Source organism: Sciurus vulgaris, assembly GCF_902686455.1.
Source record: "Sciurus vulgaris genome assembly, chromosome: 8".
In the NCBI taxonomy this organism is placed as follows: domain Eukaryota; kingdom Metazoa; phylum Chordata; class Mammalia; order Rodentia; family Sciuridae; genus Sciurus; species Sciurus vulgaris.
Window position 1 is genome coordinate 25968333 of NC_136468.1, and position 23710 is coordinate 25992042.

The 23710-nt window shown below is 40.5% G+C and overlaps 1 protein-coding gene across 1 annotated transcript in view; it reads right to left on the reverse strand.

The window, feature by feature from the left end:
* Window positions 1–23710, reverse strand: part of SND1 (staphylococcal nuclease and tudor domain containing 1) — a 421454-nt gene that overhangs the window by 138211 nt on the left and 259533 nt on the right. Inside the window, exon 15 of the mRNA XM_079151650.1 lies at window positions 9309–9450. Within this exon, the coding sequence (XP_079007776.1) occupies window positions 9309–9450 (142 nt within the window). The remainder of the gene's footprint in view (window positions 1–9308; window positions 9451–23710) is intronic.

Consider the following 23710-nt stretch of genomic DNA (forward strand, 5'->3'; position numbering starts at 1 on the left):
AACTCAAAAGTGGCAAGAGAAATAAGTACTACTAGACTGGGTGTGGCAACACACACCTGTAATTCACAGCTTCTTGGCAGGTGAAGATCACAAGTTTGAGGCCTGCCAACTTAGCAAGACCCTGTCTCAAAATCAAAAATGAAAAGGAGTGGGGATGTAGCTTAGGGGAAAATGCACACTTGAGTTCAATCCCCAGCACACAAAGGGGATAAAAACCAAAACATTGGAGGGCTTTAGAATAGAAGAGTAGAAGCACTAGTCAGAAAATTTAGAAGGAAAATCTTTGCACTAACCTAGCCATCCAAAGCAATCAATGGGCTTATGCTAGAGAAGAATAAAACAACACCCATCCTTTTTTTTTTTTTTTTTTTTTTTTTTGTACCAGGGTTCAGACCCAGGGGTGCTTACACACTGAGCCATATCCACAGCCCTTTTTATATTTTATTTTGAAACAGGGTCTTGCTAAATTGCTTATGGTCTCACTAAGTTGCTGGGGCTGGCTTTGAACTCATAATCCTCCTGCCTCAGCCTCCGTAGTGGCTGGGATTACAGGAATGTGCCACCATTCCCAGCAACACCCATCTTTTCTTCGCATCAAAACCCACTAAGATAGTGAGGGCTCAACACTTAAAGGGGAAGCCACAGCATCTTCAGCAGTGTGAATCCACAGAAGGTACCACCACTAAGGCTGTCTTTCCCTCAGTTACAGGACCTCTAGACAGGCTGGCACAGAACTGCCATATGCGCCTTGCTGCCTCCTCCACCTCCAGGTCACCAGCATCACACCAAGATAAGCAAGTTAAGTCTGATGGAAATAATTAATTAGAAAGCAGGAAAGCAAGAATTTTTCTTAAAGTGTTTTAGCTCCAAGGTCTGTGAATGCCTTAAACTATGCTGAACAAATCCTACTTTTATTGCTGACTTTATTTTTCACTCTGCCTAAATTAAAAAAAAAAAAAAATTGAAATGGCTACTTAACAAATTCAAGCCCTCTCTCTTTCCTTGACACATTCCATTATGTCCTAGAAGTGTGCCCTTCAATTCCTACAGCTAGTCCTCAGATGTTGGCATTTTTGGGCTCTTCTCTTACCAGTTGCATCACTGTCTTCTGACCAGATCCACCTTTGCTCAAGTCCTTCCTAAACGGGCGTTTCCCAGAGGAAGCAGAATACTCTAGGCCAGCCCTTCCCTGCCCTGAGCCTGTACTTGGCCTCACCCTTCTCTGGATTCCGTTCTGGGTTATGTACCAGGACCACCTGAGCTCTCTTGAAAAGTATCACATTTATTCTTGTTTCATGAACTTCTAAGTTGTTGTAATTTAAGGTATGCTTCTCCTATCCTTATCCTTTTCAAAAATATTTCTTTCTTCATGTCCATACATTTGCTACTTTGGTAGACCCAACTACCAAGTTGAAGGGTGAAACTATATCATGTATTTCTATGTTCCTCACATTGTGCCCAGTCCATATAAAAAAGTTATTAAATAACCATGCAATTGAATGTCCCACAAATATGAGGTGGCTCCTTCTGGGGATGATTCATGATCTAAAGATGGAAGATAATCACCTATAATTGGAGGTTTAGACTTTCATTCACATGACCAGTGGGTGATAGTGTATCTGCAGAGAGAGAGCTGAAGGCAGAGCAGCAAAGGCTCAATGGCAAGAGAAGCGAAAAGGAGATTTACAAACAACACAAAAGCAGAGAAAAGAATGACTGATGAATACCTCCATTTCTTTCAAGTAACTCTTCCTGAGAACTGATACAGGCAAAGTTGTTCTGCCTTGACAAATCATACCCAATCTGCCAGAATATTCCAGATCTTCCTGGATGTGGAAATGCTGGGAAGCCTTTTCCATTCCTGAATTAATTTTTCTTTCCTCTGCACTATTGCTATGACTTGAATATGGTTTGTCTCTATTATGGTTGGGATGTGAGGTGCCCCCATCAAAAAAACAAAAGCTCATGTGTGAGACAATGCAGGAAGGCTTCAAGGTGAAATGCTTGGGTTATGGCAGCTTCAACCCAATCAGTGAATTAATCCCCATCAGGTAACTGAAGGCAGGTAGGATATGGCTGGAGGAGGTGGGTCACTGGGGGCATGCCTTTGGAGTATATATTTGGTGAGCTGAGTTTAGTCTCTCCTTGCTTCCCAAGACATATACAATGTCTTGATAAGCTTCCCTTCATCACACTTCCACTATGTTGTTCTGACATATTTCAAGCCCCGAGGAATGGAACTGGCTGTCTATGGACTGAGACCTCTGAAACTGTGTGCCCTCCAAAATAAACTTCTCCTTAAAATTGTTCTTTTCAGGTCCTTTTAGTCACAGCAGCAAAAAAGCTGACTAAAACAAACCTCTCTAAAATTCATGCTGAAATTTGACTGCCATTATGGCAATAATAGAAGGTAAGGCCTGTTAGGGATGATTATGTCATTAAGAGGGATTGATGCCTTTCTCAAGGGACTAGTTACTGCAAGAGCAGGCTGTTATAAAAATGATGCTGTCCCTTGTATCAACTCTTGTATGTATGTATTCACCTGCCCTTCAGCTTCCCCACCAGGAACTGAGGAGCTAAGCAGATGCTGGCAAGATGCTCTTGGACTTCCCAGCTTCCAGAACCATGAGCCAAAATAAATTTCTTTTCTTTTTAAATTACCTGTCCTGAGGTATTCCATCATGGTGACCAAAAATGGAGTAAGATGACTCTCATGGTATGCTGCCTAAACTTTTGATAATTTCTCTTTTGTTTTTCCTTATTTTTCATAAAGTTGTCTACACTATTAAGTTATTCAACAGCAGAAGTAGCTTATGAATTTATTGAAGACTGCCTTTCTTATAGTGAGTGTACTTGCAAAAAAAAAAAAAAAAATCCAACTTGGCCTCATTAAAAAATGCCCCCCAAACCTGCTAATTGTGCTAATAATTCTTTTCTATAAGTGACCCTCTATGATCCCTTGACATGAATGCAATTCTTATAATTCCTACAATTTTGTTATTAAAAGTAAAGAACTATAGCACCTTCAGGAAGTTCATGTCAAGCTGCCCATTTCCGGTAATGGGACCCAACTGAAAACAAGTAGGCAATGAAGACAGAATCAAACTGGGAAGTCCCAAGAGAAAGAATATCCCACTTTACAAATATCCATTAAGTTGCAATTCAATTAAAGCATCTGAAAAGAATTCATAAGTATCAGCAGACCCTGTAATTGCTTAATTAAAGAGAGAAGCCCAGCAAACCCAACCACAGTAGCAGCCTGATTCATTAGCACCTCTGTGAGAGCAGAATGGGATTCCTCACTTAAACATACATCGGCTTTAATTGTGTAATTTGGTTAGGCACTGGTAATCAATGGGGTCCGCCATTCCCAGGGCCGGGAGATGAGGAGGATATTCCTGTTTACCTTCTCTGCCCTCCTCTCATTAGTTTTTGGTCTACTGAAACAGGCAGTTGATATTCCAATTAGGATTGGCTGGAGAAGAGATGTTAAACAAAAAGAAGGAAATGAAACACTTTATTCAAAGGCACTTGGAGTACAGGAACATAGCCACACTTGGAGCTCCCTGTGCACAACCCCACTACTCTATTAAATCCCAGACACCTAGGGCCTTTCTCATGGCTTCCTGTGTCAGAATGCTGTAATGAAAGAGAAAGAGGAGGGGGTGGGGGGAATCAAAAAAATGCCAAAGGGTAAGTAAAGGGAAGTCTCATTTTCTAGCCTTGTCACATGTGACTGGGTAACTGGTTAATTATATGTCACATGCTGTGATCCACGTAAGAATCCCCTGCCAAGTGGCTGCTGCCTTCCAGGCAGTTTGTCCCATGAGCTCCATGTAAGGTGAGTGACATCCATCCTCCACCCTCACCCAACTGGTCTCAGTCTGAAAGTCATAGTAGATACTGCTGCACCCTCTAAGAACATGTAAATGCAAATGTGGGGTGCACTCAGTCAGTTGGCAGAAGAAGCTACATATCTATGACTCCTCAGATTACAGTGAAGCCTTAAATTATTATTCTCTTTCAACTCTGGAGGAAGCATTTGGTTTACAGGATGCTACCTTGATACCTGCAATGCTTGGCCAACAGGACAACTTCCTGGAATTGTGCCTTCAGCACGACCCTGATACCCAAGAGCTAAGAAGGTAATTCAAAATAAGCGAACTTCGTATAAAGGTCATAGTGACAGGACACACACTCCATGCCCACTGGTGCTATTAAAAAACCATGCATTAAGGGACCAGTGATTTTCAAAGATGTGCCTCAGTCTCCCTTTGGACAAGACACCAAAATAAAATGTGACACACATGACAAGCAGAGATAAACTAAAAATAGAGACTGTAGGTACCTAACAGCTCTACTCTAATGGAAGGCAATGTATGGGGCTCAATAAATGCTAGATGAGGAAAAAGGATGCTTTTAGACAAACGCAGGCTGCCCAGGGATCTTGGCTTCCCTGCTAACTCAGGACAAGAACTGACTGTGATTTGCCACTAAGAATGAAATAAGTATGCACAGGAGGCCACAGCAGCAGGCAGAGGGACCTTGAACAGTCTCAGCTCAGGTGGTATAAGGTCACCCGCTCACCAACCAAACCTAAGCCAGGTGCTCAAAGGACTAAAGGGCAAGAGCTTTCAGAAGGCACTGACCTGTTAGCTACAGCTGACTTTCCCCAGCCCCACCTGCTCTCCCATCTGACCAAGCAATCACTTCACATACAGGGGTGCAGGAACCGTGACAGAGAGGCCAGCTGGCTCAGGCCAAATGCCACTCCCTATCAAGCTGTGGGGCCGTCTGCCCAAAAAAGGCCACATAACAATGGAAAGTGTCCACCCCACCTTGAAGTAGAGAGGGCTCTCCACAAGGCTGGGAATAATGAGAGCAGCTGAAGGGACTAATCTCAACAGTTGGCTTGACTTTCCCCAGGAGAATCACAATGCTAACTCCCTCCTTGGGCAGAGAGACATCAATTCCAGCAGAGTGCCACTTTTACTCAGTGTGGAGAGCATACCCAGGTACTGCGGGCTGTACGGGCATCCTGGTCCAGGTCAACGACTCCACAACACAGATGCTGGACCCATGCCTCCACTCACCTTCACTGATGCCATCAGGCCCAAGGACCAAGGGGCCTTCTGGCTCTCAGTGGACACTCTGGGTCACACTCTTGGCTATGCCATTCAGTTTGTCACCACTCTATTCCTATCCCTTGCAGCCTGTCTTGGTTCCTTCTCAGAATTCACACCAGGGCTTTTCAAATTTTAAAAGGCATGTTCCCTATGATAATCTCTCATTCCATCATTTTTATATCCTCATTTGCCAAGAAGATTTTGTTGAGTTCTACATTATATAATTGGTATTATAGAAACAATAGGTATACTGAATAGCTTTGTCAACTGTATATGCCATCTTCCTGATCCTTGAGCCAGAATTACAGTTCTAGATGTACTCAATATGCTGACATCCTTGAACTATTAACTTGCTGCATTAGCTTAATTTTCTGTACTAGTTTACATTCTGGCTTAGACTGGGATGAGCAACCTACATTTGATGAGTCCTCTCCTTACTGTCTACATACACTCCCTAGTCAACTGTAATCTGCCTTTAGTTGACTCAACTCTGATGAAACTGCACTGACAAAGGTAACCCATGACTTCCTGATTGATAAGTAGTATAAAATCACTTCACCACTGTGGATAATTGATATTTTTATGTAAAGTCTGACACTGCAGACTCCTTCGAGTTCCTTGCATCCTTGGCTTCCAGAAGATTCCCTCTCAAGGTCTTGCTTCTACTCCTCTGACCACATTTTCTCTGCCTAAATGAATCTCCAGCTCACTCCTCACATGCTGGTGTTTTGTAGGGTGTTCACTCTTACTATTCCTTTCCCGTAGGCACCCAGGGAGCTTCAATTATTGTCAATACATCACTCTTTGACCTGAACATTTTGCCAAAACTCCTCTGCTGAGCTTGAGCTCTCACATGAAACCTCAAACACTGCACATCCAAATCCAAACCAATGATCTGTTCCTCAAACCAATTCTTACTTTTGTGTTACCCGTGATTGTGGACGTCACAATTTACCCAGATGCTTGACTTTCCCTGCTAGCCTCCACATCATCCACCCATCCTGACCAAAGAAAGTCCAGTCATGGCCTGTATCCTATCATGTCTACCTCCCAAACATTTCCCAACCTCTCTGCTTCTCTCTACTGCCAAATTTCTAGCCTGTACCCTGACCTTCAGAAGTCTGCTCCCCTGGACCCTTGCCTCACTTATTCCAGTGTATATATCAAAGTGAACTTTCTGAGCCCAAGTCATACCCTAGTACCTGTTCACCTAGAATGTGTCGCTCCTCTTGCTACCCACTCCAACGCAGCAAGCTCTTCTTTGTCCTTCAAATGCAGCACTGCTGGAAAGTATTCTCTGAACTCCTTTCAAAGAACTCATCATCCCCTCCTTGGTGTTACTTCTGTTACTTTGTCCCCAATTCTATTCACTTACCTAGTGCCCAACTGTAAAGGTTAATTTGAATTGTCAACTTGACTGGATTAAGAGATGTTGATGATTAAGAGGTTTCTGGGTGTGTCAATGAGGGTGTGTCTAGGAATGACTGGAATGTGGGATAGTGAACTGAAGTGGAGCCCTCCCTAAGTGTGGGCAGCATCACCCAATAGGATGGTAGCTTGGATGGAATAAAAGTTGGAAGAACAAGGAAGCAGATGCTGATGTAAGCTGAACTCTTCTTGAATGAGTTCTTGATTGCTGCTTTGATCCTCTGAGGATATCAGACTTTCACTTCTTCACTCTTCCAAAGTGGACTCTGCTAATGATTCTCCAGGGAGCTTCCAGAAGCCTTGGTCTCTGACTAGGGTAACACTGTTGATCCCTCTCGTTCCGGGGATTCTGCCTCTTGGACTGAGCAGTTGCTGGTTCCCCCAGCTCTCCAGCTGTAGACAGCCATTGTGGACTATCCAGTTACTGGTCATGTAAGTCAAGCTAATAAATCCTCTTTTAATAATCATACTTCTTGTTGATTCTGTTCCTCTAGAGAACTCTAATACACCAACACTACAGTTTCTACATGTCTGTTACCCCTTGAGAGTCTCCTGAGACCTCTGACTATTCCCACTTGTTTATTCCTTGTGACAAGGATGTAAGACAATGCAAAGTTCCTTGTTCTAGAGTCTCAGAGGGGAAATCCAGGAGCTTTCTTTTTAGGGACCTCAGGCAGGAGGAGGCTGGTATAGCTCTGTTTCCTGACTTTTCCCATTGATGGATTTGGTTAAAATCTCCCCAGCAGAACTACAGTTACATGCGTACACAATACATGACCACACCATCACGTGACAGACAAGGTAAGATCTAGTTAGAAAAATATTAGCAACAATCCTGGGAGGCAGGAAACCATCTGCAGTTAAAACTAATATGTACACGGTGACTTAAACGGGATAAATAACCTCCTCAAAAATCATCTGCGTGTGTAAAGTACAGCCAGGATCCAAAATGAGATCTGTTTCCTCTTAAGACTTTTCAAGGTCCTGCCTCCCTGCCAGGTTTCCAAAGAACCACAAGACATATAATCTAACCAAACACACTGTGGCAGGAGGACAAATGTAAAGATTATACTTTTTATCATGTATGTTCTTCTGTGTAATTTATCTTTCAGAATAAGTTAACTCAAGCAATGCCTTGGAATTGTGAAGCTCTGAATAATGCCAAGTCCACAGAGGAACTGGCTGATGCAAAGTCGAATGATCAGATGGCTTATGTCTAAGCAAGCTGAAGTGAAACCAGAAGGGTTCCAAAGGAACGTGCCAAAACAGGTCCATACCTTTGGAAATAAACTCTGTACTGCCAAAAGGATGCTTTTGTGTTCAGGTATACAGTAGAGAATGAATTTCATATATACCTTACACTCGGTAATAAGAGTTCACTACTAAGAAAATTCTCAGTACAGAAATATTAAGATAAGGACATCAGTGTCCCCATGAAAGGACTCTCACTCACTGCTCTGTAGCACCCTGGTTTACAACTCACATTACCAAAAATTCGAGCAAGCTACCCTAAGGGTAGGGTGTGGATCAGTTGCAGTTCTCTGCCCTGAGTTCGGAGTCATACTTCAGTTAACTCCTTCAGAGCTGTGTAGGGATCACGTTGGTAAGGGTGCCCATTGAAAAGGGACAGGTAAGCAGTGGCAGCTGTGAGCTTCACAGCCCTGTGTTCGAGGAGTAACTTACCTCACATAACTGAATTCATTTAATTGGGGCCTGAAGAAGACCCTTATCCAGGCAAGAAACTCACTGCCTTCTAGGAAAAGGAGGCTGATGCAACCTAGGTGGGGACAGCAAGTCTGGTCCTTGCTTCTTTTCCCTCACAACAAATTCTATTCAATAATCCAACAGAAGAAGGGCAGAGGCAACAGGACAGCATCAGAAAAGGCAATGTGCATCTGGGGAGTACAATGGAACAAGGCCTTTGTGAGTGAATGAATGAGTGTATATGCTGCGCCTGTGGGTGTGGGAGGGAGCGCGGCGGTGGAAGCAGAACGACAGCCTTCCCTCAAAGACCAGTCTCTGTGAAGAACTGACTGGAAATAAATAACTTCATTATTTGCCAGCAGCGAAGAAATGAAGCAGTTTGCTCCCTGAATACATAAATGTAAACTGCTCAAAGAACGCACTTCATACATAGTCTTGCTGGTTTGGGAAATATTAAGATACTAGAGAAGACAGGACAAGAGATGTACATCCAGACAGCAAAGAGAGGAGGAGGCTTGCCCGAGCACGTCACCCTCAGTCCAGCAAGAGATAGTACAGACACAGGAGCCTGGCAAACTAATGTCATGGTTGGGGTCTCACACAGGATTGGTACCCTGATGAAACTTGAAAGGAAAAAACCCAGAAGTAAATGGCATTGTGTGGGGAGCTCCACGGGCAGGGTGTCTCAGTGCCTCTGAGGTCTGCTGATGACTAACATGGCAGAGGCAGGAGAACTTAAGTGGTTAATACCAACTATGACAGTTCCATCATATTTTTTTCTTGGGCCTAGAATTCCCTTCACCTATGCACTCTGAGGCTATGTGCTGTCTTTTAAGCTCCTTTCCTTCTACATCTTGTGCTCAGTGGATGTGAAGAGATGGAGGAGGGTGTAGTGCTGGTTTTGAGGCTACATGCGAGTAACATGGAGATGGTATGCTCACACCCCATTTCCAGATTAAAGTCAGGACAGGCTCCTGGGCCTATCTAACCACTGGAAAAGGAAGGTTACGTGAAGAATGTTCCAAGTAGCATATTACATGTAAGTCTTACCTGCAAGCAAGAAAGTGATAAGGCAAGTTTCCTTTGGCAAGTAGAGTTTGAGGCGAGAACCACTGAAGACGTACTCCACCACAGCTTCAGAACGACCTGCCCGCTGAAGAAAGGGCAGGAACTGCTTTGCTTTTTGGGTATCCTGAAGGAGAAAAGAAAAAAAAAAAAATCATTGGAAAGTAATGGAACTGAGAAAATGCTTCTTTTTCTCTTGTCTAGAAAAGAAAGTCCAGCAGACACCAGGGAAAGAAGCAAAGAACCCTATAAAACAAGATATTTCTGAAGACATGGCACAGATGTGACACTTATGTAATCTTGACAGAAGAAATATAGTTAAGCAGCAGTGTAGAACATTCTCATTGACTAAGTACTTCCCTCTGTTCAGTTACTAAGCACTCAGTGGATATAGGAGTTAGAAGGGTGCTTGGAAATGGAGATGTTCCCTCTTTCTTTGGGGCAGAAAGAAAAGTTTGTCTTCCCTTAATATAAAACTCAGGTCACAAGACCAACACTACCCTTCCATGGAGGTTAATTTAATCTTTGGGGGGAAAAAAAAAGTCCAGGCTGCATTACACAGCCCTAAAGCCCTTCTCAGGAAACCAAAAATTAGTTCATCTTGAATCTTGAACAGATTGTCTCCTGTTTCTTAATCTTGAGCCCAGTTTGGAGATGAGGTGGACCCTAGGGTATTCTTTCTACCCAGGGAAATCTACAACAGTAGGATGTGCTCCATGAAGAGAAATACCACATCATGTCAGCACAAATAATTATAGAAATAATATAAACACATAAAACCGCCAAGCACTTTCTGAACTTTTTCATGCATCAACACGAAGTCCATGCATTCTACTCTCCAGAGTAGCAAGCATGGATGTTTTGAAACTCAGAGCTCTCTACCGCATAGGAGCTGAGGCCTTCAAATCCTTTCGAGCTAATTAAATAGATGATAGAGTAAGCAAGCATCAAAATATCACATGGCATATGCTGGGGGAATAGTCACTGGCTGTCAGAATTTCAGGTTTTCAGCCCAGGCTGCAAGTGTAAACTCCCTGCGAGGACAGCAAGTTCTGCACACTCTCCTGACTTCTGTGACACAGGCAGTCTGCACTCAGCTGAGCTCTTCCCTTCTGACTCTTCTCCTAGCAACAGAGCTATTGTATCTAAATTAATGTACATTAGATAATGAAAATTTAACAAGCCATCAAGTATTTTGCTGCTTTCACAGCAGCCAAAGGGGCTCCTCTCATTCAGAAGCAGTGAGGTAGGCTGGGATAAAAACAATATTGAGAGTAATGAGATTCATCCCTCCCTTCAAACAAGTTCTTAGATAAAAGGAGAGACAGTCATCCATTCTCAGCGTTTCTAGTGGCACACTGGTAGTAGAAGGTAAGCTAACAATGAGCTTTAGTGGGTTGGAAACTTCCTCACGGAATACTTCAATGCATACTCTTCTATACATATACTGCAGGAAAAATGCCTTTCTGGCAGTTGGCTTAAGTCCGGAACAGTCAAGCAAGACAAATGCTCCATGGGAACAAAAGCACTACCTGATTAAAATCTTTTGCCATACTAGTCTAAATCTGGGACATTATTCATGAGCTGAGCCAGTAAGTCAACAATGATTATCAAATTGATTATTGAAATCATGAGCAACCTATGTCTCTGAAGAGAAGGCCTTTTTCTTCAAGACTGGAGTTATTTACAATTTTCAGAAATAGACTTTTGGTCCTCACTATTTTTTAGATGTATTTGAGAATAAAATGCTTATAGGAATAACAATAACGGGTGCATGCCTTTATTGTTAATACTAACAAGGAAGGTGCAGCAAGCCATTTTCCCTTCCTGCTAAATTCCCAAAGTAGGTAGACAAAGTATTATTTACTTTACCAGGAGAGCAACTTTTTTGGACTAAGAATAGTCAAGGGGAATCAAAGGGACCTTACTGCTCACTTTGCAATAAAAGTCCGCAGACATTCCTGACTCCTCCTGAGTCTCAACTCACAACCCAATGGCCCCATTCCAGAAATGACATGCCACCGACTACAGCGAAGATCAGAAGCAAAAGCCAGTGACGAAAGCAAATTTTAAAAGCCTCCCAGCACTAGCCATATTTCTCTACTTCATGTACAACCAGAGAAATAAGTTTTACCCCATTTGTTTAAAAAAAAAAAAATTACAAGACAAGACATGAAGCTCCCAGTCTTCTTGAGGCAAGTGTTCAAAGGCTTCGATGAGATGAAATGCCCATGGACCCATCTGTTAGGAGGAGCATAAACATTTCATCCAAGGTAACAGAACTTAAAGACTAAATGGTCTTATAAAGTCAATTCAACTGAATGTAAAAACCAAAAGATACCAGCTCTTTTAGACCTCAGTTGCAGTCACACAGTGGTGTCTTGTCTTTCTTTGTAATCTCAAGCATGTCTGCTTGGCCTGCTCCTTTTCCATATAAAAACTCATGAAATAATTTTATAAATTTAGTATTTGTTTCAATGGCTCAAGTGAAAATACTGGTAAGAAATATTGGCAAGTTTCCTCAGGCAATGTAGCCATAAATCATTCCCTGCTAATTAAGTCACGGAAGTCATTTATTTTAGGAATTCTGATTTTATTACTATAAAACTGCCCCAATGTCATTAGGTAATTTGCCTTTTGAAGAGCCTATGTAAATATAGCAATGTGCTTCAGATTCTTATACACATTTTTAGGTTAGTAAGATAAAAAAAAAAAAAAAAAGGTAAAAAAAAGAAAATTTGATTATGAGAAAGTATAACAGAGTACAGTTTATGCCCTGAAAAGCTGATGATGTCACTTGGATATTAAGGACAATAAAGTAGTAAAGTTCAAAAGAGCTCATTAATATGACATTTTAAATTCTCCTCCAATAATCCTAAAGCACTACTTACTGAGATTTAATGAAATTAAAGATCTCTTTAGGAAATTTTAGCCCCAAACATATAAGTTAATATTAAAGGTTTCAGATGTAAAGAAATAACAATATTGGTGCTCATCACACACATGCCCATTTCTGCTTACTAGTCTACACACAGACTCTCACTCTCAGGCTTCCTATTTTGTGACTCATTCATATAAGGTCTTGGGATCTATTGCCACAGATCCCTGGTAATACACTGGGTTCAAGACTTTGAGAATCCACTCAAAGCCTTCAAGATAAATTAGCTATGTTTTTCTGTTATCTATACCAATATTCCCCTCCACTGGTGTAAATAATCAAGAAGCAACTGTATTTCTGAGGAGAGAAGTCCTTTTTGTTACACTGGTAGTTTACACATTTCCTGTACTCCACAACAAACCTATACATAACAATTTTCCTGTACTCTTGGAAAAGCTAATTTAAGGTTGCATTAGCCACATTTAACCTGCTATTGTGGATGGCATCTCTTTAAGGAATGTTTCTGCCTCCTCAATGCACCTTGAAATTGAGAAAGTAATGATGCAACAAATGTGCCTGGGGTGACTTCATTTCAAAGCATGTTAATATCTATACCTGAAATTTAGAGGACCAGGGTTTGGAATGTCCCTCAAGAAAGGCTAGATGAGTCTTTGAGAGAGGCAAAGGTTATAAGGAGACCTTAATTAAATGCTCCCACTCTGCCCCACTTCTGGCTTGTCAGTCCAAATCTCTTTCCAAATAAGGGTACGTCACACCTGTCTGTTGAATGTAACAAACCCCCCTCTGTAGCTAGACTGCATTTCTCAGCAAAGTACCTTCCTGTGTTTATAAAGGTATGTAAAAATAATTTTACAACGAAAAACCTTGTTTGGGAAGAATGGGAAAGTTGGGGGGTGCTGGAAAGAGCTGGAAAAATAGTCCTTACACGACAAGGTCACTTGCATCCTAGAAGAACAGACCTTACAGAAATTAAACTTCTATGAAATCCTGGAACAGGGCTTGAAGCTAATAACAATAAATGTTATTAGCACAGTGAATCCTATGATTTTTCCGCTGGAAATTCCTATGTGGTAGACACGAAAGTAGAAAGGACTGATGAAAGGCAAACACTGCAGCACTCAAAGAGCACAGGGAAATGGGAACACAGTAAACCTGTTAGTTAACAATTAACCAGTCAGGATTATCATGTGCAAGCTCAAATGGGAACCGTTAATAAGGAAGCTCACTAATGAGTTCTCATCATCACAATCACTCTTTGATTAACATCATAGGAAAAAGAACTAAAAACAAATACACGCAGAGCTGATTATGTTACCACAGGGGTCCTCCACAGCACTTGAGAAACTCAACGTGAAGGGTCCATCCATCCTGAGGAGCCTCTTTGGAGGTACAACCATGTACTCTACTGCCCACCCTGGAATGTTTCTTCCCTGTAAGAGCTGACTGTGCTGCTAGGTCCCCTCAAGGCCAGGCTCAAGGACTGCGGAGCACAAAGCTGTTTGGGTCCAACCAACCTTAATATTGAAGTGGCAAAATCCTTGTGAACAAGAGGACTGATACAGATAAGAGTGTGGAGATCAGAAATAATGGCTAAGGATACTGAAGTAAATGTGTTCTTTCATTTTAAGGTGTATCGTGATCATCTACTGCTACAGATTTCTGTTTTACGGAGCCGTACAGATCAGGGAAACTACTACTGCAGCTGTGGTGAAGACAAATCACAACTATATCCTCTACCAGAAAGGCAAAAAAGTCATCCATCACTCCACACTCTTCCTCTTTTCCACACGCTGGGCTACAGGGCCACAAGTGACATTTTAATTTGCAGAATGAGTTTATGATTCTCTGTGAGAAGCCAGCTGTATGGCATGATAATCTCTTGAGATAAATGGGACCCTGATAGGGAGGACACTTGGGAATGTGTTCCAGCTCCAGCGTTACCACAAGCACTTAAAAACTTGAAACCAACCTTCCCTTGGCTGGTTATCAATATTTCACAGCGTGGTGTGTGTGAGGGGGCTGAGGGAAGGAGTGTGTAAACTTCAGCAAGCTGCACGTTTAACAGGAATGAAGCGAACACAGGAGAGAACCCTGGAGGAAAACACTGACTAAAAGAAAACCAAACAACATTACAACAGTTCAAAAAAGAAAAAAAAAGGTGCTGAATCTAGGTCATCAATAATCTCTCATTAAGCGCTGTCTGTGGTTTACAGTTTCTCACGCTGTTCACTTAGTTGGCACAGCACCAAGCTCAGGCCTCCAACACCTTGACGTGTAGGAGAAATGGGCCCCACTCCTGGGATCAGGAACCTAAAGGACATCTTAGGAGCACTAAGCTGGTAGAAAGCACAGGGCCTGGGAGGCCAGCTTTCTAACCTGTGGCTCTCACAAGACAGAACAACCTGCCTTCCCTGACTCTAACCCTTTACCCATTATTTAGGTTGGACTGCCTGGCTAAGCAAAATTTCCAACAAGGAACTTGTAAGATAAGGACAGACAAAGGGCAGAGGGGGCTGGAATGGTGTGTTTACTGAACAGGAAGAAGAAAGCTGGGGAGCATGTCAGTCAAGTGGATCCTCATCTCCCACACATGTAGGGAAAAAATTACTCTTCTATCAGACTTGAAAGGAACTAAACCTTGTACAACTTTTTGGGGGGATTGGTGGGGAGGGACTGAACTCAGGGCCTTGTGCATGCTAGCCAAGCACTATGCCACAGAGTCATATCCCCAGGCCATCTTCTACAGCTTTAAGAACATGTCTGTTCTCAGGAATTCTACAAAGGGCAGGCATGTATAAATATTTCCATTTGGTTGTTCCTGCCCACCATCTATTTCTTTTCCACAATATGGAATACTGAGAAAAGAAAGCAGGATTCGGCACTTTTTATACTTAGAATGAAAATACGCAAAGCATCATGCTGACAATCACCACACCCAACTAAAATAAGTCAAATTGTGTAACAGGTCCCAGAATGTGGCCTGGACTTCACTTGTAACTACTCAAAATTGGAAGTAACCTAAATATCCAGCAACTGGGGAAAAACAAAACTAGAACATCACAATGTATAATACTATTCTATAGTAAAAATGGATCAACTGCAAATACATGATTCCATTTCCATGACATTCTTGTAAAGGTTCAACTCTAGGGGCTGAGAGTATAGCTCAGTGGTAGGGTACTTGTTGAGCATGAGCGAGGACCTGGATTTGATCTCCAGGACCACAAAACAAACAAGATTCAAATGCAGGGTCAGACAACATATCAGTGGTTGTCAGGGACAAGGAGTTAGCTCTAAAGGGAATGGAGGAATTTGGGGGATGATGAAACAGTAATATTAGCTTGGTTGTAGTGATGGTTACAGGTTTATGTGTTTCTCAAAATGCACATTTGTAAAAACTCATAGAATCGAGTTGTCAAAAATGATATATTTTAATTTTATGTTAATACCTTAATTTTAAGAATAAAGGACAAAAATGACCTGTGTAAGAAGAATAGTCAATATTTTAATTTTTAATTCAAGGAAACTTTTTTCTGAGAAAACAGAAAGACAAGTTCAAAACTAACCACTCAGAAAAATAAAATAAAATAAAATAAACAAAACAAACTAACCACTCAGTAATTATGGCTTAGACCAACTACTTTAACATATTTAGATACTAAATGTATTAAAGTACTTAAAAATTTTTGAGCAGAAAGTGGTGCAGATGAGAAAAGTAAGGGGTTAGAGCAGAGTAAAAAAATCTTAACCAAAGATTTGTTTTCCCCAAAAGTAGCATTAAAAAGTCTCAATTATTAGGCAATGTCTAAAAGAAAGCATGAGGAACGTGACATCACCCTTAACAGGCCATAAAGGGGTCTTTCCTACTTGGAAACAAAATCAGGTGATACATCTTATTAATGTGAATAAAATCATATCAAATTCTCAATCAAATGAAAATTCTACACAGGTTTAGGGATTGTTCTTTTATTGAATGACTTTCAGTTTCCCAAATTCAACCAGCTGAAATTATGCTGTGAGAATCATTCATTTTAACCTTTAGAAATGAAGTCATTGCCTTTTAGTGGTATATTCTGCATTTTATCATCAACAGGAAATATAATGCCCTTGGCTTATTCTACAACACTTTTTTTCTTGTAAGTTTAGAATAGAAATCACAGATAATGGTATATCTGTGCTCCATATAAAAGGGGAAGGAGAATGTATATAACTACTTGAATAAAGTATCAAATATATAGCTCGTTTCCCTCCTGTCTTCAGTTTTCCTCCTTTAACTTGGATGCGATGTACCCATTAAGGCAGAGCCAAAGGTACCACACGCTTCAGTCCTCCTCCCTCGGGCCTGCCAATCCACAGAACATGTGGAAATCTGGGCTCATCACCAATTCATGGCATCCAAAAAGTTTCTACAAATAAATCCCATCTCTTCTGTCTCCCATTTTCCCCCAAACAGTCCTTCCCTTTTTTCATTTTTTCAAACTCTAACTTCTCAACGGGATATTATTACAATATTGTTACAGTTTTTGGTTAGATTAACTCCTGTTTTTCACACTGTGACTTTGAAAAGCCCTCCTGCTGCAGCACTTCCCCCAGGGCTCTTCAATCCTCGGTAGAGGGGCTTGCCCCATGTTCCCTCCAAACCTCTCCTGGATGGTATTACCTCCATCCATGCCTGTGCTTTCTCTATTTACTCTCTTATCCTTTATAAAAAAGACATTTTATTTTTAGAACATGGACACGACACTGGCCTAAAGACAGCTTATCTATAGTGTGTGGCAATGAGAATATGCAAGAAAGCACCTCAACCAGAGTCTACACCTCCGGATAGCAATCGCAAGACTAGGATTCAAAAGTAACTTAGAGGTATGAAATGCTATTTCATTAAAAGTTTTAGATCAATTTTTATCACTTCCAATGTCTCCATAGGCAAAAAGGTAAGAACTTATTATAGAACCAGAAAATGGCTTGAGAGATAATTAAAATAAAATGTGCAGTTAAAAGATGGTCTGACGAAGCACACGTTTTCATTTCATGGGCAAATCAAGAACTCAGGGGCAAGGAAATTGATGCCATGCAAAACTCTATCCTGCTCCAGACAAGAATGCAATTTCAGAAAAGGAGAAAGAAAAAATGTCAGCAAGGGATCTAGGACAAAATTAAAACATTTAAACAAATGGTAATAAAGGTTAGATGGGCATGGATGCAATTTTTTCCCCTGAATATTGTCTCCCTACGGTTGGCTGGTTCTATAGACAGAACCCACAGATATGGAGGGCCAACTGTACTTAGAATATCATTTTGCCTGCATATCTACCACTGTTGGTCCAATAAACTTTAAGTGACAGAATTTTTAATTGTGCCTTACTAGTCTTTTTAAATCCCTATGTTTTTAATAGTAAAAAAGCAATTTGGAAGAGAAAGTTCCACTTTTCTCAATATGGAGAAAAATGCCAACTATTATGGTAGAAATTTATTATTAATTAAAACTGAAGATGGTCAGTGTTTTCAAGAACAAAAAAATGCAGCCAATTAAAAAAATCATTTTACTTTATAAAGATTTATAAAATGTTTTAAAATATGCTATTCTTCAGCCTAAGTTTCTGTTTCAAAAATTTTAAGAAAATAATGATTTAGAGAAAGGTTACTTATGATAGGAAAAAACAACCCCAAAGGCCCTATATCCAAAAGTGGAGGATTAAAACAATTGCAGTATAGAATTTTACAGTATTCACTCATTCACCAATATCTGCCAAGTATCCTATGCCAGATGCTTTTCTAAGAACTAACTGTAGAGTTAATTTTTTTTCTTTGCAGAAAATTTGTGTAAGGAAAAAAAGTATAAGTTATTATTTTAGAAAGAAAATATAGTAACATTCAAGGCTGATTCAGCTTTGCCCAGATAAACTTACAAATTATTTAGGTCAGATAACTGCCCCTCCAGTTTTTCAGAGTCAACATTCATCATTCTCTATAATGAATTAGTTGTTTACATTTCGAGACATAGATTTTATTTATGCTATAATAAAGTCTGTAAAGCACACTGACTGGAAGCTGATAAGAAATTTGCTCCATGATTCAATCAAATGGGGATCTAAACACAGTGCTTCATGGTGCAGCAGACACAGAAGCAGACCTTCTCTTAAGTGTAAAAGTTTAATGCAGATAATTATGATTTAGAGCCAAGAAAATACAATACAATACAAACAAAAATCACACATTGGCATGATGTGAGAAATAAAAAAAATGTGTTCCTAGTAAAATAGCAGGATGTTGTGAAATACCCCTAAGTCAGGATCAGCAATAGAGTCAACAAGTATTCCCAGAATTCCACCCACATGTGGGAAATAGGCAATGCTAGCTTAAACACCAGCAAAACTATTTACAGAAAAGTATACCTGCAGGGTAGTTTGAAATGTAGTCTGGGGGCATTTGAGATTCCAAATTCTTTCTAGGGCAAAAGCAGAATTACCCCATCCTCACCCAATGGCCTCACAATTTGGGTATGAGATGACCATGTGTAGAAATTGCATTGAGGATCTAGAATTGAAACTCTTAAGTATCTAGACTATCAGTACATACCGTATCAAGTGCAGGAGTCATGGCAGAGAACAGGAACAAGACAAGAGAAGTCTGTTTCACCAAGGAGATCTCATGTCACTGTTATTTCTTTCCCCATCAGTGCATACATAATTATGGAGGATCTCAAGGTGTTGCACACATTCAAAAGTACACAGACATCATCATTATGAACACTTATAAATTTACTCCTGAAAAAAAGTTTACTCTTGTTGGAAAGCTCCTAAAACTATAGTTCTAGATAAGTATAGCAGTTTCTGCTGCTAGTCCACCTAGGTAGGTATCCAGCCTTCCCTGCTCCACTTTTCTTCATTGCACACAAATTCCCTAAGGGCAGCATTGACCTGCAGTGCTAAATGTCCATCCAACAGTTCTCAGTCTTCACCTTACTTGACCTTGAAGCAATAGAGTCAACTCTTGTGGTGCGACTCTTTCTCCTCTTATTCTGATTATCACATTTGCCTGGTTTTTCTCTATGAGTTTGGGCACCAACTTGTTTCTCTGGGAGTGACTCTCCCCATCCATACATGATCTTTACATTTGGGAGATAAAGGAGTTGGCCTAGAAACTCTTCTCTCTTAATATGCTAAAGCCATTTTGCACACTCACATCCATAAGTCCAATAGTCTAAAATTCATGCAAAAGCTCAGACCCCTTTTCTGGGCTACAGATCATTTGAACAGCCCATGAGTGCTGTAATTTAAATATGTTTAGAAATTACTAGTTCTCTGAGTCATTGTTTATCATGTGGGAAAAGGAGTATCACTGTCAGGCAGCAATGTGTGCCAGACGTTTACTTACCTGATTTTACTTCCCTTGCTTGACTCCCAGTCAAACCACCCACCCACTTCCATTGGTTCTTCTATCAATCGAGATCTCAAATATCTTTCAACCTTCATGGTTATAGCTCTAGCCAGAAACTATTCAACCCTCACACAACCTAGAACCAGTGTGATCATCAGTATGTACTCTCACAGGACTCTGTACTGGCATCACCATTGTAATTATATAACAAATCGTGTATGCCCTATAAAGGCTACATCTGTCTGGTTTAATATTATATCCTCAATGCCCAGCACTGTGTTGAGCATGTAAAAAGCTCTCAATAAATACTTATTGTTTGATCATTCACTCAGTGATTCAACATAAGAAATGCATTTAAAAGAAAGTCAGAGATGGCATATGTTCAATGTCAAGTCAGAAAAAGAGATCATAAAAGCTCAGGAGAGGGAGCAGTATGATTTGGGCCCTGAATTGGATAAGGAGTTTGGAACAGAAACACTATAGATGATGACGATAGCTATCATCCACAAAGGACGTTTTGTGTGGTAGACAGAATGCTAAGCAATTTAATAATAATCAACACAATGTCAACCACCACTCTCTGTTGAGCTCTTATTATATTTTGAACACACTGCACATATCAATTCATACAATTACACCACAATCTCAGGAGGGAAGTGTCATGATCATACCTATTTTAAAGATGGGAAAAACGGAGGCATGAAGAGGATTTCCTCGAGGTGACAAAGCAATAAGCAATGGGGCCATGACTTGAACTCCAGTGCTTTGATGTTAGAGCCCATGCTACTAATCAAATCTCTGTGTTGCTGCTTATATTCTAGAAGACATGTACCCTTCCTGCTGTATGCCTTTACTAGCCTGACCCCTGGGAGATAACTAACCAGAATAGTTAGTTCTGTACTTGGAACCAGGGTTACTTTTCTCCAAATACAAGTTCATTCTGTTGGAGCTTATCACTTGGCAAATCAATCTAAACTAGGGACTGTAAATGGATATAAAAAAGATCTCTCTTTCTTAGTTTAGAAGCCAGTAAGGAAAATCACTGCATACCATCAATGTAGCAACATGTGCAAAATCATGGTAGTATGATATGTATGTGCTGAGAAGGGCAGGATCAGAAGACAGTGAGGATAAAAAGGGGAAACAGAAGAGTAATAAGCTGAAGGAAGAGGAAAACATGGTCAGAGGGGAAAGAAGCCAGCAATCTAAAAGGAAAAGAAATGTCACTCCACAAGTGCTAATAAACGTCAGTCAGCAGACTGAGAACTTTAAATAGTGGAATAGATAAATATGATGCAAATGAAAACAAAGAGGCTCTGCTGTGGGGAAGTATCTGGGCACCTTGCACTAGTGCCCAGTTAACAGAACTGGGTCTTCCTCCAAATTAGAAACCGTGGTAATAGCTTATATCCTCAAGTACCTTCTGGACCTCACATGGTAATGAGAATTATTTAATTTCTTTTGGAGAATACCATTTCCTGAAGAACTGAGGCACAAAACTACTGGGGCATTCCAAAGCCACCCAGAGCTCTGGATGTCAACATTGCAGAGTGTCCAAAATCTTGTATGACATATTCTGTAGGGAATATGTTGGAAGCATGCTAAATAAAGGCTTAAAATACAAGTAAGCAGAATGTCTATGCTAGTAAAATGACTTACTTTGAAATGTTTACATAAGCAATAGCCACAGGACAAAATGAGTTCAATCCAGGGCTAAGTAGTGCTACGGTGGTGAAATGGAGAGTGAAGCCCTGGTTGTGCACAAGTATTTCAAATTTTATCACATCACTCGGCAGTGATGGGCTAGCTCAGACAACCCAATCACACACCTCAACCTGGGAACTGGGAATGTTATCAACTGCCTTCAAAATACCCTTATGTTCATTTAACTAAGCCTATAGTGGGCTCATTTAACCAATTTGGACCCATGAAATAGAATCTCAAAGCAATATCCACATGTAATCAGAGAATGGGAAAGAAACAGAAGAGCATGAACTAGAAAGACAGCAAGATCCATGCTTAAGTCAACTCTCTTCAGAAAGAGAGGCCACTTCGTTCAGGAAATATGCTCCTGAACCCTTTTAATTTTCTTGATCCTTTCTTTGCACAAAGGAAAAAAGTTTTTGGCTTTCTGTCTAGCTATGGAAGCTAGGACCCTGTTGCTAAGGAGCTCATCTGCATGTACTCCTGTGTGTGAAGCCACAGTTAAGAAAGGAATCAAAAGGGAGCTAGAAAAATTATTTCTTCCAGCAGAAAACTTCCTGAGAACACAATTCACGGCAGTGACATATCAAGGTTATTGAGTACATTGGGAGGAAGATAATTTTGCTATAAGAAGCAACAAATAAGAAGTTCTGTCTCTGATAGTGCTCCGCCCCTGAGCAAGTCACTCGAACAAATGTCCTCAGAGGTGTTAAACTGCAGAACTGGAACACAGCCACCAAAGGTCAAGATTCTGTGCTCTGTCTTCAATGTCCAAGTTCCCTACCTCAAGGTTATCTTATACGGTGCCTGGATTTTCCACAAAAAAGCCTGAAGATGAACAGAATGGCAGACACCAAGAAAGGCTTGGAACCAGGCACTCTGCAGATGAAAGGAGACATATTCATCTTACAATTTATGAAAAGAAACTTTCACAACTTTATTATTTTTTATACTTCTAGGTATAGAGGAGGTAATAAAAGTTAATAAAGCACATAATTCTAGAATTTATTTATTTATTGGTACCAGGGATTAATTAAACCCACTGATCTACATCCCCAGCCTTTTTTATTTTGAGACGGGGGCTTGCTAAGTTGTCTAGGGCCTTGATAATTTGCTGAGACTGGCCTTGAACCTGCAACCCTCCTGCCTCAGCCTTCTGAGTTGCTTGGAGTACCGGTGTGAGCTATGGTGCCCAGCAATTCTATGGTCCTTTATTGCCACTGATAAAAATTTTTTGAAAATTTCTTTCTTTCTTTTTGAAACTGCTTCCATTGTTGAAAGATAATTTTCTAAAAGGTATTATATACAAATATGAAATGAACACATCAAAATTTTCATTTTATTTGCTTGTTAATGAAGGAAACAAAGATTCATGGGAGACACTTAAGTCACTAAGGCTGCTGAAGTAAATTTGCTGATTTTTACTCTACAAAAATATAAAGTAAAAATGTTAAATTTGAATACATTTTTCTTACAGGACAGAAATCAATTTATCTCTAAAGGACCAGATTCCCGCCCCCCCCCCCTTTTTTTCCAGTACCCAATGGCATTCTACCAGTGAGCTATATCCCTGTCCTTTTATTTTAAGACAGTGTCTCGCTAAGTTGCTGATCTGTCATCCTCTTGCTTCAGCCTCCTGAGTGGCTGGGATCACAGGTGTGTGCTGCACCTAGCTAAGAGCCACATTTCTGCAGGAATCATTTGCATCACCATTGGTCCTTCACAAGTTACAAGTTATATTCCCTCTCTACAAAGGTGCAAAACGGTCCAGCCAAAATCAACAGAGAACTCATGGAATTACTTAACCCTAAAGGGTTAAAGGCAGCACCCACAATAAAGGACATCCAGGATTCTTCCTGCTCATTTCAAAATCTCAAACAATTTCTCCTCATACTTCCAACTAAATGAACACAAGAGATCATGTCCTAAATTTGGCACCCTACAGTGTGCAAAGAACACAAAAAGAATACAATTCAGTCAAAAAGTAGATAAAGAATCCGTAAGAGAAGTACTTGAACACTGTAACCACTGACTGTGATAAATGCTGAAATACAATCATGAAAAAAGTTCCCATGGAAATCATGAATGTTTTCAGATTTATTTAGAAGAGAGGGTTCACCCCTGAAGTTCTGGAGAATTAGAGACTTAAAACAAACAAACAAACAAACAACAACAAAATAGGAACTGGCCATGCAGGACTCATATATACCATCCCCCACCCCCAAAGATAAAAGCAATGCCTTCTGCCACTGGCTGATGCCAACTTCTGGCATAATCAAGGTTTTCTCTGTAATATCCAACTCTTGCAGAGATGAGGTTTTAGAAGAGGTGGAAAAAGAAAATAAAAGGAAAGGAAAAGGAATAGCCTCAGATCCTCTCTACAATCTGGGAAAAACTTCTAAGG